This window comes from Pteronotus mesoamericanus, unplaced genomic scaffold (genome assembly GCF_021234165.1).
Source record: "Pteronotus mesoamericanus isolate MK-2021 breed Mesoamerican mustached bat unplaced genomic scaffold, CSHL_Meso_final scaffold_36, whole genome shotgun sequence".
Taxonomy (NCBI): Eukaryota; Metazoa; Chordata; class Mammalia; order Chiroptera; family Mormoopidae; genus Pteronotus; species Pteronotus mesoamericanus.
In genome coordinates, this window is record NW_026555313.1 from 21,306,601 (window position 1) to 21,325,164 (window position 18,564).

General features: G+C 39.2%; 1 protein-coding gene across 1 annotated transcript in view; it reads right to left on the reverse strand.

The window, feature by feature from the left end:
* BUD13 (BUD13 homolog) overlaps window positions 1-18,028 on the reverse strand; it is a 31,878-nt gene extending 13,850 nt beyond the window's left edge. The window contains exons 1-9 of the mRNA XM_054592287.1: window positions 17,843-18,028; window positions 15,597-15,690; window positions 12,185-12,269; window positions 7,445-8,209; window positions 5,659-5,963; window positions 3,290-3,395; window positions 2,800-2,938; window positions 2,299-2,483; window positions 1,976-2,057 (exon numbers count right to left, since the gene is read on the reverse strand). Of these exons, the coding sequence (XP_054448262.1) occupies window positions 1,976-2,057; window positions 2,299-2,483; window positions 2,800-2,938; window positions 3,290-3,395; window positions 5,659-5,963; window positions 7,445-8,209; window positions 12,185-12,269; window positions 15,597-15,690; window positions 17,843-17,985 (1,904 nt within the window). The 5' untranslated portion in view covers window positions 17,986-18,028. The remainder of the gene's footprint in view (window positions 1-1,975; window positions 2,058-2,298; window positions 2,484-2,799; window positions 2,939-3,289; window positions 3,396-5,658; window positions 5,964-7,444; window positions 8,210-12,184; window positions 12,270-15,596; window positions 15,691-17,842) is intronic.
* Between the last annotated feature and the right edge of the window lie 536 nt (window positions 18,029-18,564).

The window sequence follows — 18,564 nt, forward strand, 5'->3', positions numbered from 1 at the left end:
AAGTCATGAAAAGCAAGGACTTACATCCAAGATTCCTCTATCCAGCAAAGCTCTCATTAAGAATGGAGGGGCAGATAAAGTGCTTCCCAGATAAGGTCAAGTTAAAGGAGTTCATCATCACCAAGCCCTTATTATATGAAATGTTAAAGGGACTTATCTAAGAAAAAGAAAAAGATCAAAAACTATGAACAGTAAAACAGGGGTGGGGGGAGAAAGGGGGAAAGGTACAGGGAATAAGAAGCATAAATAGTAGGTACCAAATAGGCAGGGGGTAGTTAAGAATAGTATAGGAAATGGAGAAGCCAAAGAACTTATACGTATAACCCATGGACATGAACTAAGAGGGGGAGGGAGGGAATGTTGGGGGGTGGGGTAGTGCAGGTGGAGGGGAATAAAGGAGAGGAAAACATGGGACAACTGTAATAGCGTAATCAATAAAATATATATTAAAACCAAAATAAATATAATTTTTTAAAGATTTATTTATTTATTTTGGAAGAGAGGGGGAGGCGGAGAGGGAGAAAGAGAGGGAAAGAAACATCAATGTGTGAGAGAAATATCAATCAGTTGTCTCTTACACGCACCCCAAACAGGGACCTGGCCTTCAACCCAAGCATGTGCTTCAACCAGGAACTGAACACGTAACCTTTCATTGTGTGGGATGATGCCCAACCAACTAAGCCACACCAGTAAGGGCTTGATATAGTTTTAAATTTCACATTACAAATAACCTTTGAGAAACTGAGGTTTTTGTGCAGTATCAAAAAATATAACACACTCTCGTTTTCTAACTACCTCTGTATAAGGCTCTATTTTCTTCCTATTCTTCAACTAAAGATATTGCAACAGACTAAATACAGAATCCGGTCTACTATTAAGCCACAGGTGAATGAGATTTTCAAAATGTAAACCAATTCCTTGCCCTGACTGGTGCAGCTCAGTTGACTGGGCGTCATCCTGCAAAGTGAGGGGTTGCTGGTTGTTCAATTCCCAGTCAGGGCACATGCCTGCATTGAGGGTTTGGTCCCAGGTGGGAGCACACGCAAGAGGCAACAAATCAACGTTTCCCTCTCACACTGATGTTTCTCTCCTCTCTCTCTCCCTCCCTTCCCCTCTCTCTAGAAATAAAAAAAAAAATCATTTTTAAAAATCTAAACTAATCCCATTCTTCTATTTTTTGTTTGAAAAATATAATTATTTTTCTTTGCAAATAATGTAATGGCCTCATTATTTTTTAGTGAATAAATGCTTTTTAAATTTCTCAGTTTAATTTTTTAATGTGGTAAATATTAAAATATTAATAGATATAACCAACACAAACAAAAGTTTTTCGAGGTCTTCAATAATTTTTAAGAGTGTAAAAAGGGTCTTGGGATCAAAAAGTTTGAGAATCATTGTATTGGATGGTTGAACAACAATGTCTTTTAGTAGAAAAAAGGAGACAAGGATCCAACACTTAAGTAGAGGGACTGATTTGGATAGGAGCACACAGAGTTCATCCATGGTAACAGACAGGAAGTTAGCACATATGGGTTCAGATGCAGGCAGGTGAAAAGATAAGGTGGTAGGCGTCACTGAGGTATTACAAGCAACTCACTCCTAAGACAGTGAAGAGATGGTTCAAGGTCTACATTTTAGATACAACATACAGAAGGCTCCGGACTACCACCCGTGACTCATCCCCTAAACCTTAGAAAATATTATTAAAAGTGACCAATTTCAAAAACAAAGGGTAATATCTGGACCACCTGAGTTCTCTGTCCAGAGCTTTTTAAGCTTTGAAAAGGAATACAGGAGGAGGAGTGTTCTAAGCATGGGAAATGGGATTTGAGGACCTCAGAAATAGAAGCAGGCAAACTGCAAATCATTAACCTTGCCATTAGAGCAGAGGATGAGGCAGAGTGTAGTGATTTGCAGTTAGAGGTTAGAGTCAGATGGAAGAAAAAACAAAAGTATAGGAAATATTCAGGCTTACCTATCCACTCCATCCCAGCGATATCCAGGCCAGATATTGAATCTGTTGGGAGGAGGTGCTGGGCCACTGTAGCGAGGTCTCACTAATGAGAGAAGAAAGAGAAAACAAGTCGGTTATCTATGCAATTCAATTCAGAGGTAGATGCCAGTGGGGGAAAATAATATTACACAGAAATCTCTATTAAGTTGAACCTGAACTCCCAAAGACAAGGAATCTAGGATTCAATGGGAAAGCCTTCTTTGCACATAGCTATGTATCATCACCCTAATGATTCTCTCATCACCTAAGTCATCTCCATCCCTGATGATTTCCAGATGGCTCACCTTTCTTATTCTTGTTCTCCTTGGCCTTATTCTTCTTGATAAAGTTGGCCATGGGGTCCCCCTCTCTTTCTTGTTCTCTCAGCATCCGATCCAGATCTTCATCATCAATATAGCGAGCCAGAGGCTTTTGCATTTCCTTTATTGCATCCTCCACATTTTGTTGCTGCTGCCGGCTCTGGACAAGCCTGGGCAAAAAGAACCAAGAGTATCTGCTATAGAGTTTAGCATTTCTACTTTTACACTAACATGAGCCACACCACTACATTTGGAGAACCTCCTCTTTCTAGCAGCCTGGGCCAAATATTGAAAAGGGTAAATAATTCCTAGAATACCAACTAGCAGTGGAGAGTGTATCAGTATTTAGAAAGGAGACTGAACACCATGAGTTTCCAATTCCTGAAAACAGTGTTAAAGACAACATACACTAACTGGTCAGAAGAGTAGAGAAATACCTCCCTCCAGTCACTGAAGCCTTGTTTTACCTTTCAGTGGTTTCCTTACCCTTTTCCCCATTGGGCGTACAGCTCGTCTCTCTCTGAGTCCTTCTCTGCTTTTCTCCTTTGCTCTAAACGTTCCAGTTTCAAATCCCTCTTACGACCAGACTTATCTCGAAATACGGTTTCAGCATGTTGGAATTCAGCTGCAAAGGAAAATTATGCTTTTAAAGATAAACATCAGGTATCAAAATCAGAAATAATATTTTAATAACTGTAATCAACCAGTTGGGATTCTGATACTAAATAAGAACTGCTGCAGCTACAAGTAGTTCCTAGTAATACCTAAGTGCACGTTGGTGATGATGCTGAAAACTAATATATTTCAAGGAAAAGAACCACTTGGACCCACTGAGAAGTTAAAATAATGCATAAAACCAGAGCTGAAATTTGATAGCGATTAAAAGCTTAAAATATCAAGTACAATGAGCTGCATTTAAAAAAGAAAAGCAAAGCTACATGAACCTCAATTGATCTCTGCACTTTCACAGTTTTACCTTCAAATGCCATGGTTTCTTGGTCCCGTTTCTTGAGTTCCTGCTGCTCTCGCTGTATGTCAGTTAACACCAACCCAGTTTTAGCCCCAGAATACATGTGTGCAGCCTATGCAATGGAAAAGGGAGCATCCAACATTAATGAGACAAGGCAGCAGTAGGCTCTATGGATACATGCAGTTAAGTGCATTTTTGTCTGAAGATTAGCAATAACCAAATCAAAAACTCTAACTTTGTATTCTTATTATTAGCCACAGGATTCACAAAATAGAAAAGAAATAAAATTGAATTTGATGGAAAATTAATAGTACTATCAAATTTAGGAGTAAACAAACACACAAACTAAGAAGATATGAAAGAGCAGGCTAAGCATCTGTATTTCTGATTTTTCAGCATATAAACTGCACACATGAGGACTCACTCTCAGGCCACTTGACCAGAAACCTGTATCAAGCTCCACACCCTCCAGTAGAGACCCACACTGATAAAATATTCCATTTTAAATACGAACTCAAACCTAACGGCCTGCCGGTCCCATGTGGCCCAGGATGGCTATGAATGCAGCCCAACACAAAATCGTAAATTTACTTAAAACCTTTTTTTTTTTTTTTTTTGCTCATCAGTTTTCATTAGTGTTTGCGTATTTATGTGTGGCCCAAGACAACTCTTCTTCTTCCAGTGTGGCCCAGAGACACAAAGGCTGGACACCCATTAGGCTAAGCCCTCCAGTAAAAACCCACACTGATAAAATACTCCATTTAAAATACAAACTCAAACCTAAGATCCTTAAATTGTGGATATATTTCAGGATAATGAAAAGATATGACCAAATAAAAACTTTTTACCTAACTCCACCTTGTATCTAGATAATAAACCAACCTACAAATAGAACGTAAGAGTATATCCAGATATACTTGAGCCATGCCCTAAATCTTGATCAATAATAAACTGTCCATGGACTAAATAGATACATAAAATGTCAAGGGGTCCAGCAGAAACATAGCCCTTTTACTTTGTGATCCTCAAGAGAGGAAGCCCACTTCCTGGGTTAGGAACAGGCTAGTCTATCCCGCCAGGCAGGACCTCATGGGCTACAGGGGACACTTATATAAAAAAGTCTCTGTTGGAGGAGGATGTACACTTCACAGGTTCTGTCATTCTCTTTCTTCACCAACTCACTAGAATAAGATTCTTCTACTAGTACTAGTGCTCTTTACAACACAATTACTCAGGGTTCACGTGGATTTTTTTCCCCCTAACTCAGTCTTCATCATAGACATCAAATAAAACAAAACACTGACTTACCAGATGATATGATTTCTCAAAGTAGTTTTATATTTTAAGTGCCACTCTTTAAGCTCTGAATACAGTGACCTGCACTCCAATTTATAACAATAAGAACAATAATAAGCTTGCACGGAATGCTTACTTTGTCCCAGGCACTGTGCTGAAAGTTTCACTTACACCAACTCATTTAATTTTCACAAAAACCTTATGAAGTACATACTATTATCCACATTTTACCAATGAAGAAGCTGAGGCTTACAGAGATGATGTATCTTGCTCAAATTCCAGAGATAAAGTGGAAAAAGGATTCGATTATGTGCTACGTTTGACACAAGCTTTGCGTCCCTAACTCCACTCTGTAAACTACAGTTCTCAGTTGATGCCTAAGAAAATAGAAAGTTTTCCTAGACCTATTAAAATGGAATACTATGCAGCAGAAAGAGAGAAGGAGCTCCTATCCTTCGCAACAGCATGGATGGAACTGCAGAGCATTATGCTAAGTGAAATAAGCCAGGTGGTGAAAGACAGGTACCATATGATCTCACCTATAAGTGGAACCTAATCAACAAAACAAGCAAGCAAGAAAAATATAACCAGAGATATTGAAATAAAGAACAAACTGACAGTAGTAACAAGAGGGGAGGGAGGAGGGGGATAATGGGGAAAGAAGGGAAGCATCAAGGAACATATATAAAGGGCACATGGACAAAGCCAAAGGTGGGTAGGGTTAAGGGGCTGGGTGGGTACGGTGGGGGAAAGTGGTGACAGGAAAATGGAGACGACGGTACTTGAACAATTAAAAAACAAGAAAACAGAAAAGAAATAAAGTGAGATTTATGGAAATAAGATGAGCCAAAGGCAGAAGCTACTTAGGGACTCTAGTATCTGCAAGTTCATCTGGACTGGGTTATAGGTAGTCCTGCCTTCAGAGAAAAAGAAAGATCCTTAGAGGTTCTTTGAACTAGATTTACTATATACCACCAAGATCTACCTTCTCCTCCTCTGGCTTGGATCTCTGGGGCTTGTATAGAGCTGGAAGATAGGAGTCACTGTAAGAGGAAAATATGGGTCCTGAAAATTCCTACCTTTGTTCCCAAAGGCTGAGTCCTGCGAGGTGGAGAGAGATCGGAATCAGAAGATTTGGCCCTCTGTTTCCTCCTTGGTGGAGAGAGGTCAGAATCAGAGCTCTGGTGTCTAGGTCTATTACGTGGAGGTGACAGATCTGAATCGGAATCCTGCTGCCCTGACCTTTGTTTATTCCGTGGAGGAGAAAGATCTGAATCAGAGGCTTTCCGACTGTCACTTGGGTAGGAAGAAGAGTCCAACGTGTGACTCTGATGTCTTCTAGGTGAAGAGCTTGTATGAAACTTTCTATGGCTGGGTGAAAAGCCTAGGAATTAAAGAACAAAGACTTTAATCTGCTTGTCAGAATCTTAAAAAAGAACTTACCAGATTAATGTTCAACATTCATTTAGTCCTCCTGTATCACTAACCTAAACACAAGTACAGATGACATCGGAGAAAAGCAAAGTCAGAGACAATTTTTAAAACCAATAGGCAGAATATGAGGTTCTATTCCCAAATTACTAGTGACTGTGATTAGTGTATGAGATGGCAACGTATTCATCTTTGTATATTCATCCACACACAGAATAGGCAAAATAACCTGTACTGAGATATTAGTGGTGTGGTAAAAGTTAAAACTACCTATAATATATTCTGAAGTCCTCAGACTAAAGGATAACAATGTATTTGAATTTAAAAATTAAAATAGTAACTAGGGACAAAAGATATAGTAAAAAAAATTTCACCACACAGGCCCAAAATGTAGACATAAAAATCACAAATTACCTCCCAAAAAAGCCATCGGCAGTATGTACCAGTGATCATTAAACACACAACCCTCTATTCTGGTAAATCAATTTCTATTTAGTTTCTTAGGAAACATATTTCATTTCCAAGAAATCTATCTAGTAGTAGAGAAGGAAATAATCGAGAATGGACAACAGTTTATGTACACAGATGTTCATTATAGTACTAAAGCAAAATTTAGAAATAACCTAAAATATGCAGTATTAGGAAAATGGTTATGTAAAATTATGTAATACACCACCAATAAAAATTATGTTAACAAAGAGATGTTTTTTATGACATGGAGAAGAAAGTGAAAAAAACAGGCAAGATGATACATGTAATATATAGATAATACATAGAGAGAGAGCTCAACAACATCAAAATGAATAGAGAAAAGACTAAAAGAACCCTGGCTACAACATTAACAGAGATTGCTTCTGAATGACATAATTTTGTGTGACCTTTTCTCTGCTTCTTTATATATTTCTAGACATTCTGAAGCTTCTACAACAAACATAGTACTTTTACATGGGGTGGGGAGGATAAACAAAGGATATATAAAAATTTCTTCCTGCCCTGGCCCGGTGGCTCAGTTGCTTGGAACATCATCCCATACACCAAAAGGCTGAGGATTCAATCCCAGGTCAGGGCACATACCTAGGTTGGAGGTTTGATCCCCATTTGGGGCAAGTATGGGAGGCAACCAACTGATGTCTGTCTGTCCGTCTTTCCCTCCTCCCCCCGCCCCCCATCTTCCTCTCTCTCTAAAAAAATCAATAAATACATTCTCGGGTAAGGATTAAAAAACAAAACAAAAAAAAACTCTTTCCCTCCTACTGTAAATATTTACCTCTCACTCCCTATGAGTCCACTCCTTAACATTTCCCTATAATTTTTAAAACATGCCCAAAGAAACTCCATTTTCATTTCTAAAGACATAAATACCTAACAAAGCAAGTAAGATCCAAAATAAAGCACCTGGAGAGTAAGTTGCTCACATGGATAATCAATGCTCACCTTTAGAATCATGCTCTTTATTTCTGAAATGGAATTTTGCTTGCTTTTTTCGTGGAGGAGAGAGGTCCAAGTCATATTCATATTTGCTGTTCTTCAGGACTGAGGGATGAGAGGGTCCTGGCCCTTTCCAATGTGGAGAGCTTTTGCTAGAGGCTTTTTCTAGGGCTTTACTGCTTTTGGTTCTAGGCAGTGAATGAGGAACATCAGGTGCCAAATCAGGGTTGTCATGATGGGCCCTCCTAAGCTGCGATGAATCCAAGGAATCAAGAGTCCTTTTAGGTTGAGAAGTGTCAGGGGAACTGTTGCAGGCCCTTCTGCGGGGAGAGAGATCTGAGGAACCGTAATGGACCCTCCTAGGAGATACACCTGAAGGACGATAATGCTTCCTGAGAGCAGAGGGATCCGGTGAACCATGCCGGGGCCTTCGAGGGGGAGAAGAATCTGGAGTATCATGACGAACCCTCCTAGGAGGAGAAGGATCCGGGGTGTCCTGTCGGACCCTTCTAGGAGGAGAAGGATCTGGGGTGTCGTGACGGACCCTCCTAGGAGGAGAAGGATCCGGGGTGTCGTGACGGACCCTCCTAGGAGGAGAAGGATCCGGGGTGTCGTGACAGACCCTCCTAGGAGGAGAAGGATCTGGGGTGTCGTGACGGACCCTCCTAGGAGGAGAAGGATCCGGGGTGTCATGACGGACCCTCCTTGGAGGAGATGAATCTGGGCAGTCATGATGGAAATGTCTGAGTGAAGGCAGATCCTCATTTTGGCCTAAACACAAATGGCAGAGTCAGATTCCCACAATGCTGTGTTCGCCATCCGTACATAAAGTTTCAAAAGATGCCCAGGCAGCCTACATCTCGAAACTACTCAGAAAGCCCAAAGCTACTTTGCATAGCTCCTTTTCTTAGGGGCAGCAAACCAGCACCTAGAAATATCTTAAAAATAATCCCTTTTATTTGCCTAACAAGTCACAAATTTGCAAAGCATTTTAAATACATTTCTCATATTATACCTTGTAAGGCAAGCAGGGCAGGCATCTTGGTTTACAATCATGAAAATAGAGGTTCCAAGGAGCTGAATGGTTTTTACCTAAGATCACAGCTCCAAGATGAAGAGACAGACTAGAACCCCAGTCTTCTGACTCCCAACCTAACACACTTCCCAAAACTTTATTTGTGCAGAGTTCCCAGTCAGAAGCTCCTACTGAAATTTAGCCTAGGTAACTTACAGTTTGTATTCACTCTCCTTTGAAAAGACAAGTTAATTAAACCTGTGCCACAGCAAAATGAATACTGTCCACTATTTAATCCATGCCACTGTGATCCTTATTAGAGGTGGAGAGATCACAAGAAAAAAAGGATCAGCATTTACTGATGCCCTACTGCATGCCAATATTTTATATAGATTACCTCATTTCATTCTCACAAGCCTAGGAGATAAATATTATCCCCATGTTATAGATAAGAAAGTTGATACCCAGAAAGATTAAGTAATTTGCCAGTCATACTGCTAATAACTGGTGGAGTATATATCCAATCCCAGATCCATTGGACTTGAGTTCATATGTACTCTTTAAAGATATATAGTTGAATACTCTAGAACAGAAGCTAGGATGGTAGAAGCAGAGTATAGGAGGGGAAAAGTGGGAAATTGGAGGTCATAGGCAACAGGATGCCAAACTGTGTAGGGACTCAAGGCATTGTGAGGACTTAGTGAGAAGGGAAGCTATTGAAAGGTTTTGAGGAAAGAAGTGAGATGATTTGACTACTACTTTTAAAGAATCACTTTAGCTTCTATTTTGACAATAGATTGTAGGGGAGCAAAAGAAGGGTGACTTAGGAGGCTGCTGCAATCCTCCAAGTGAGAAATGGTGGGGGTGGCTAAGGGAAAGTGCAAGCCAGGAGTGAGGTATCTATATATATTCAGATAAGATGGTACACAGGGTGTGAAGTAATTGATGTAGGGGGTTGGAAAAAGAAGAGAGCTAGGGAGACTCCAGGATTTTGGCCTGAGCCATTTAAAGAATGGAGTTGCCATTTACTAAAATGGGAAAGACTGTAAAGAATGGGAAGAGATAAATTTAATTTTGGAGATGTTAAGTGTGAAATGCCTATTAAATTAACACATGGAATATCAAGAAGACAGGTATATGAGCCTGGAATTCAGATTTAAAGTCAGATTAAAGGCTGGATATATAAATTTGGGAGACATCAGCACAGAGAGAGTATTTAATGCCATGAGATCACCTAGATATTCAATGTATATGGAAATTTTAAAAAGTTATATAAGAATCCTTGGAACACTCAAGCATTTAGGGATTGAGATGGTAATGAAACAGAGACAGAGAGAGCAGCCACTGAAATAAGAGGAAACCAGGAAAGGAAATCAGGAGAAGCAACCAATTCAATTGACAAAGGGCTACAAGCGACCACTGGCCGTAACCCTGGAGCAGTGAGAATGAAAGCCTTATTGGAATGGGTTCAAAAAAGAATGGTGAGATCAGCAATGGAGAGAGGGGAGACAGGTAATTTGGAGAAGGAATTTGGTTTTAAGAGTGGGGTGGCATTAAAGTAGAGTGATGCTTTGGGGTCATGAGAGTAATTTTTAAATTATTTCATCCATAAATATAGTATTTCTACAAGTTAACATTTCTTTCATAAATATAACCTCAATACCACTACCTCACATAAAAAATTAACAGTAATTCTAAAAAACTAAAAGTCATCATCTCTCCTATCCTGTCCATCTTCATTATTTCCCTAATTGTCTCATTTATTTCTGCTACCAGATTGACATAATTCAAATAACATACAACTCACTCATTTAAAGTACACAACTTAATAAATTTCTAGTATCATCAAAAAAAAAATGTAGTTGAAGAAAGAGTTTGAAACTTTCAATTTTCAAAAGCACAGGAGAAAGAATGTAGCAACTAAGGACATTTCCAAAATCTAGTTTCTCCTTTCCCTCTGGTTACTTATCATTGAGATCTACGGCCCAAATACAAATAAAAGCAGGGTAGGACCCAATGAATACTTGTTAAATGGATGAATTAAACCAATTCAATTCCTTTACTTTGGAGAATAGGTCTAATTAGAATCCACCCCCTCAGAGAACAGTACTGATAACTGTAGGAGACCTGACAGTATTCTAATCCACAAGGTTGATAAATTCCAAGATTTTATTAAAAAGAAAGAAAGGGTCAGAGATCAGTAAGGATATTTCCAGCAACAAATGAGGATGGAGCAGTAAGAATGAGGCAAAACAAAAAGAATTACTTGCGTGTGTGTGTGTGTGTGTGTGTGTGTGTACATGTTTTGTGTGTTTTACTTCCTAGACCTACACATATGGAGACCAAAAGACTGTCTCTAAAAAAGGGATCATGGAAAAGACCAAAACACTACTACAGGATAAGGCAGGAAATGATGATTAAAACAGTCTAACCACCATGTTGTACACCTGAAACAAATATAATATTGAATGTCAGCTGTAATTGAAAAATTTTTTAAAAATAGAGTAAAACAGGATTCTAATGAAAGAATACTAGTAAAGTTTTCATTCATAAAACATAAAAATAATACACTGAAAATTAACTGAGAAAATAATAATCACTAACCTACAGTCAACTATCACTTTTGCTGTTCAATATTTTTCAAATCAGAACTGCAGGATAATTAACCTGAAGGCACAGTGTATAACACATCCTGTTTAGCAGTTAACTCTTCAATCATTCATGTGTGAAAAAGGAATTAGCATTAAGGATAAACTAGAGTTAAACAACTATCAAGGAGCAAGATACTCATTTATGAAGGAATGAACACAAGGGATAAAAAGACAACACACTTCCACTGGCCACAGAGAGCTCGAACGACTGCTGCATCCAGGGCTGTGGCTCACTGGGGCTATTTCTTAGTCTGTGTCCCACAGTTTAAAAAAAGAAACAAAAAACGGCTACTATGTTGTTAAAAAAGAGGAAATGATTTCTAAGACTCAAGTGATGATTTACCAAGGACCAGTAGGCTACAAGAATCAAATACCTTTTAGCAATTCAACAAGTCAACAAATATTTATCAATGGCACTTCCTTATGCCAGGCTAGAGGAATAGCAAGGTAAATAAGACTTGGTCTCATCTCTGCTCAGGCATGACAGACAAATGCCCTTTGTCTAACTCCAGAGCTAAAAATTTTGTTAAATAGGGAATTAAATTATTGGCTTAGGGAGATGGTGTAGAATGGGCATGTGGAGGATAATGCACTGAAAATTCCAATATTTAAGAGAAGAACAAATAAAGCTTTACTAATACAAAGGACAGAAAACATTGGTCCTTGATCCATACATGAGTTGCTTCATTCAGAGAGATGACAGAAGTTGTTAAAGTCTTCAAACTCTGTTCCTCAGATACTTGTCAACTCCTCCAAAGTCTTGCCTGTATACTCAGTGCTCACCTATTCTGGGCCAGAGAAGAATGGGTGCTGAAAGGCTCTCAAAATGATTCACTTCCTCACCTCAGTAAACCTCATACCAAAATATAAGAAAAAGTGGGATACCTGCTCTTTCAGTTCCCATGTCTTACTACCTCTGAAAAAGTTCTGAATTCTACTTTGTACTGTATTTTTCAGGATCAATGACAAATTAAAACAAACTATGCATTCCTCAATAAAAAGTATAGAAAAGAAAAATGGCTTCCCCTATGGGAAATTTCCCAGATGGGAAATTTAGATTTATCTACTATTTGAACCCACCTCCCAGAAGCTTCCATTTGGCACTGGAACGAAAGGTTTCCATCTGCTTTACCTCTTCTGGTCTTTCATCCACAAATTCAGCCACCTGTGGCAGTGAGGACACTATGTTGAGGAAACACACAGGATACAGCCAAGGCGCACTGTTGTCTCAAGGATCTGAAGTTATAACCATTCCCATTCCTAATGCACATGGCACATAGAGACCCAAAACAGCCATGAAGAGAGATGTAGTGGTCCTCAGTTATGTTTACTCCATAAACATCTGACTGTCACTGGATCGTTTAATTCTAGATCTTTGTCTGACTAATCAATTTCCCTCCAAAGGTTAATTTCATTCACTACAAGCCTTTTTATCAACTTGCCAGGGACATTACTGCCACTTTCAAGATAAAAACTAAATTTCCTTTACCATTTTACTTTTACCTCTTTATCATATTGCATTCAAAGTGAAAACACTAGCAGGCTCCTTGTGATGCCTCTCACTCATCAAGGGCTTTGGGTTCCTTATAAAACTTTTCTTGTTATAGGTAGTCACAATGATAGGTATTCTTTAACCCAACCAAAATAAGTCATGAAGATGTACACGGAATCATAGAATCTTCAAGAGAGAAAACCACATTTCATATCATCCAAACTCCCAAACAGATGTGGAATCTTCTTTATAGTATCCTTGATAAATGACTACTTACCCAGTCCCTCCCTGTCAGGGAATCAATTCACTAACAAGGAACTCATTATGTTAAAAGGCAGCCCACTACATTTTGAGGGCAGTGCTACAAAGTTCTTAGTTTCATTGGACCGGTATCTACCTTCCTGTAATTTCTTTTCATTGACCATAGTTCTGACGTCTGACAACTGATCCTCCTTCCACATAACAGACTTTCAAAGATGGCTGGTGTTAATAAATTCTAGTCAGAGTGGCAACTATGTGCAAGGCACTGTGTTTTGGACTTTACTATCTCACTCAATCCTCACCATAGCCCTGCAAAAAAAAAGTTCAACACTACTAAAGGGCAGCTATGACTCTCATAAATTATGTAACTTTATCAGTGTCACAAAGTAGCAAGTGGCAGAACTGGAAATCAAACCCAGGCCATAATTCCTTTCTATTTATCTTCTCCCAAGAGCCTACCATCATTCCTCATATAGCCTAGTTTTGAGACATCTCAGTGGACATTAAAGACACAGGCTTTCAAGCAAGGTGAACACGGTGAACTGAGATCTAAATCCACCGCTGTACCAGTTGGTATTTGTCTAATCTTTGGCAAGTTATTTTCTCTAAGCTTCAATTTCCTCATTTGTAAAAGTAGGTTTCAAAGGACTGCTATCAGGACTCAATGAGATAATCCATATGAGCGTAGCAGTACTTGTACATGGTAAATGCTCAGTAAATTATACCTATTATTCTTTTCTGCTACTGCCATTGTGGTTGTCCTAGTTATTTTGTCATTATTACTGGTGGTGGTGATGGTTCTGCAGTAATAAAAATGCATTCAATGACTAAGATCTGTTTTAATCAGTGTAGAGGGCAGTGGGGCTAAAGCCTCTCTTATTTTGGTTTTGGGGCCATCATAGGAGCAAAAGACAGTATTATAAAGAAAAATTAATAGAGGACCACGTAAAAATTACAATTTTTAAATGCCAAAACTATTACAAATAAAAAGGCAAATGATAAAATATACCTATGACACATAAAACAGACAATATACTTACTGTATAAATATCTAATCAATGGAAAAAATTGAAATCCCCATTAAAAATGGACAAAATACAAAGAAATTCATAAACTAGATGCCCAACAAACACATGAAAACTTATTTATTTCACTATTTTTCAGACACTGGATACCATTGTTCACCTGCCAAGCTGGCATAGGTTTGCCATGGGTTTTGTTGTTGTTAATAACTTCAAGTATTGATGAAGAAATGGAAAAACTGACATTCTGATACCAGTTTTTACACTGAGGTGGTTACCAGGAGTATAAACTGGTACCACCTTTTGAAAAGCAATATGGGACTATCGCTCAAAAGGACCATAATTTCACTTCATGGGAATAAAGAAATAATGGATTCCTACAATGATTTATGTACAAGATTTTATCAAAGCATTTTGATATTTTAGGTCAGGAAACAATCCAACGATTAAAACATTTTAAATTAATATGTATACTGAACTACTACACAACCATTAAAAATCACATTCTCAAAGAATATTTTGAAGTCGTACAAAAGTATTCACAATGTATTATTAAGTGAAAGAGCAGGCTCAAAAACTATTTCTACAGTACTGTTGGGAAACGCCCAGCCTGGTTTCAGGAGCTGTAACCCTGACAACATTTTTGAAAAGAATAAATACAATAAAAGTATGTAAAATTTATGAATTAAAAAGATATCCATCCAAATGTTAGGAGTTGTTACCTCTGGATAGTCACAGTGTGACTATTATACTCTTTTTAAAACTTTAAAGTTTCTTAAAATTCCTAAATATTCTATAAGAATACTGCTTTACATTTGTTATACTGCTTTAAAACAAATGTTGTAAACATTAATTTGGTTTAAGTGATTCTGACTGAAACTAACTGGTTCCTTATGATCACTATTTTCCTTTTAATTACCAACAAACCATCCTTTAAATAATCAAGTGCAGAATATGCTGGGGATTAACCTATACTCACCTGGAATTCATCTTTACAACTTTACCATAATATAGCCTATCAACAGCTCTCCTTTTCACCTGTTTCTCATTTGTTCTCAGCAAAGATTCCATGACTATACCAATGCTAGACTATTTGCCTATACTTTAGCCTACCTGGCTTTTTATCCTTCAAAACTCATGTCAGATATTTACATCCTTCATGGGATTTACCAAGGGAATAAAAGGTGTGCTACTTTCCCTATGCTTTAATAGCACTTGATACATAATATAGCTCCAATATTTATCATATTGCTGAAATAATTTGAAATTCAGTCTGCCATTTTAGGGTATGGCCTCCAGAATACAGATACGATGCTCTATTAATCAACATATCTCTATCACTTAGACAAGAGTATACAAATTTTAAAGTTTAGTTGAATCAATGAATAAAAGAAACAAAGAGAAAGTTCCCTACAATTGAACCTAATCATCGTTTTTAATATAGCTTCCAAAAAATCGAATCTGGCTAAGTCTAATCATAGCTCTGTCACTGATGTTGGTGACTCCTGCCTCTCTCTACGATTAGTTCCCTTTTCTATTTTGATGGGCCCCTTCAAAACAAAGAAGATAGTGTATAGGCATCATCAAAGAAGACTATTTTAAAAGAGCTCTTTGAAAGTATTCTGTGTCCTCAATTTACCCTCTTACTAATCTACCCTGCAGTGGAAGACTGAAAGGCTTGAATTTCAAAGTCCTCACAGCCTCAAAAGATACATACCACAGGCAAATCTCCATCATCTTCCTCTTCCTCTTTTTCTGGCTTAGTGGTGGAGATAGATGTCCAGCTCACATCATCATCCACAATGCGCATTCTAAATATGAAAAAAAAAGATCAAAAAGGATTTATATTCTTATTTGTTTAAGATTTTATTTACTTTTAGAGAGGGGGGAAGGGAGGGAGAGAAACAGTGATGTGTGAGAGAAACATCAATCAGCTGCCTCTTATATGCCAACTGGGGATCTGGCTCGCAACTCAGGCACATGCCCTGACTGTGAGTTGAACCCTTGACATTTCGGTTTGCAGGCCAGCGCTCAGCCCACTGAGCCACACCGGCCAGGGCAACATTCTTAGATGACAGCTTATGAACACTTATCTATTGGTTTTAGGATAAAACTCAAAATCCCACAAATCCTACATGGTCTACCACATCAGTTTTCACATACTCAGCTCCTTCCCCTCTGCCTAACTTACTCTTCTCATTCTCTACTGGGAAACTCTTACTCACTCTTAGGATCCTAGCATACACACATATCTAACTTCCATGAGCACACCTTCCTAACTACTCTTCCTTAACTCCCCCATCTAAGAACCCCTGTTATACATTCTTGGAATACTTTCACTGCACGTATCACAAAGGACATAAATTAATTAGTTGAATAATTAGCTGTTTAAAGCTTGTATCCTCATTAAACTATAAGCCCATCAGAGTAGGGTATGTGACTTTCTCATTCAGTGGTATCGTCAATACCCTGCAGTAACTGGCATAAGAAGTATTCAATAAATGTTTGTTATATAGATAAACGATGAATGATTGTAAATAACTGCCATGATGTGAAGTTATTATCTGAAAAGCCAACATCACTTTATACATCTCTAATCACAACCACCACCATTTAATATGTGACATCACTCAGTATTACTCTCTTTATAAAGAAAACTAAGGCTTAGACGATAAAAATATCTTGCCCAAAGTCACACGGATCATAAAGTGGCATAGCTAGGACTCAAACTCTGATCAGTGATGCTCCAAAGCTCCAGATATGTTCACTACATGGCCCTGCTTCCAAAGAATCCACACAAGTCAGAGGGGCAGGAAGACACAGGGCAAGAATAAGGCAAGAACCTAACCAGGAAAGAAAATGGATCACTTTGGAATATTTTACTTTACTGAGTAAATTAGTTTCCTAGGGCAAAGAGAGTGGCTTAAAACAACAGAAATGTCTCTCACAGTTCTGGAGGCTTGAAGTCCGAAATTGCAAAATATCTGTAAGGCAATTGCCCACTGAGCTCTAGAGTACAACCTTTCCTTAATTCTTTCAACTTCTGGCAGCCCCAGGCATACCTTGCAGCCAGTCTAATCTCAGCCTCCACCTTCACAAAGCTGTTTTCCCTCTATGGCAGTTTCTGTATCCAAATTTCTCTCTTCTTAAAAGGACACCAGTCATATTCGATTTCGTGTCCATTCTAATCCACTATGCCCTCATACACTTACTTCAAGCGTCGGTAGTAGTGTAAAGTTTAAATAAGTCATGTCTAAAATACCTAGAATAGTGCCAAGCATATGACAAGAACTGTATAGATGTTAGTTACTGTTAGCAGTAGTAGTAGTAGTAAGTAGTAGTAGTAGTAGTACTAAGTAACCTGAAGTGAAATAGGAACCAGTTAGTTTACAGCTTTTACCCTGTATCTTTAGGGTAATCTTTAGGGTATAGCTGTTGATAGGCTATATTATGGTAAAGTTGTAAAGATGAATTCCAGGTAAGTATATGTTAATCCCCAGCATATTCTACACTTGATTATTTAAAGGATGGTTTGTTGGTAATTAAAAGGAAAATAGTGATCATAAGGAACCAGTTGGTTTACACCTTTTACCCTGACTCAAGACCAGAGTCCTGGGGACAGAACCCCACAGGCAGGTTCTGTGCCCTAAATACCCAGACACAGAGGCTTTCAATTAGCTCCACCATTATTCTCAACACAATGTTCATTCTCTACGGGAGCAAACTAAAGGCTGCAAAGGCGAGAAACGAGTAATGCAGGTTACAGCCTAGCTTGAACAGAAGACGACAGTGCCCAGGAGCGCGAGCGCGGTCTGCACGGGGTCTGTGCAGGGTCTGGGCTCCAGCAGGCTCCAACGAGCCCGCAGGAGAGCGAGGCCGAACCGTGTGTATGAGGAAGAGCCGAGGGCCGAGGGAGGCGTTGGAGAGGTGAGGGGGGACGAGCCGCCGCCAGGCCCAACTCACCCCTTGCCGCCGGCACCGCCAGGCTTAAGCCGCTTTTTGCGACGCTTGAGCATGGACTCGGAGCCCCCGTGGACGCCGGCATCTGCCCTAGACAAGTAACGCTTCAGATACTCGGCCTTGGAGAGTGGCGGAGCTGCCGCCATGGCAGCGGCAAGGGCGGAGCGACGGCTCCGCGCTGGGGACAAAATTCTCTACAGTTGCGGTGGGAGAGGTGGGGCCAGAACCGGAAGTTGGCGGGTGGCGTTTGAAACTGCGGAGGCTGACAAATAAGCGCATTCACAGGCTTGAGAATGTGCGTGCTTCCGGGGCCTACTTTACAACCTTCCGTGGGCGCAATCACATTTCTTCCGTTTGTCCATCGATCTACTAATTCAACACATTATGCAGCAAGCGCTGTTGTGACCATGAGGCTACAGCCACGGCCCAAACAAGATCTTTGCCCCCAGCACCTTCAGGAGGACCATAGTGCAGTGGTTAGAAATAGGCTCCCAATGTAAGTTTGAGTTCTGGTCCCATAACTTCCTAGCTCTACGACCTTGGGCAAATTATTTAACAAATTGGAGATAATAAAGGCACCTAATTAATTGGTTGTGAGGACTGAGAATATTACTGTGTAATGTGCTTGGAATTGTGTCTGGCACATAGTACTACTTTTATTAGTGTAAGTATGTCTAGGTGGAGAGGAGTCTGCTCTAATCAGCTTCCAAGTACCACTCGAGACA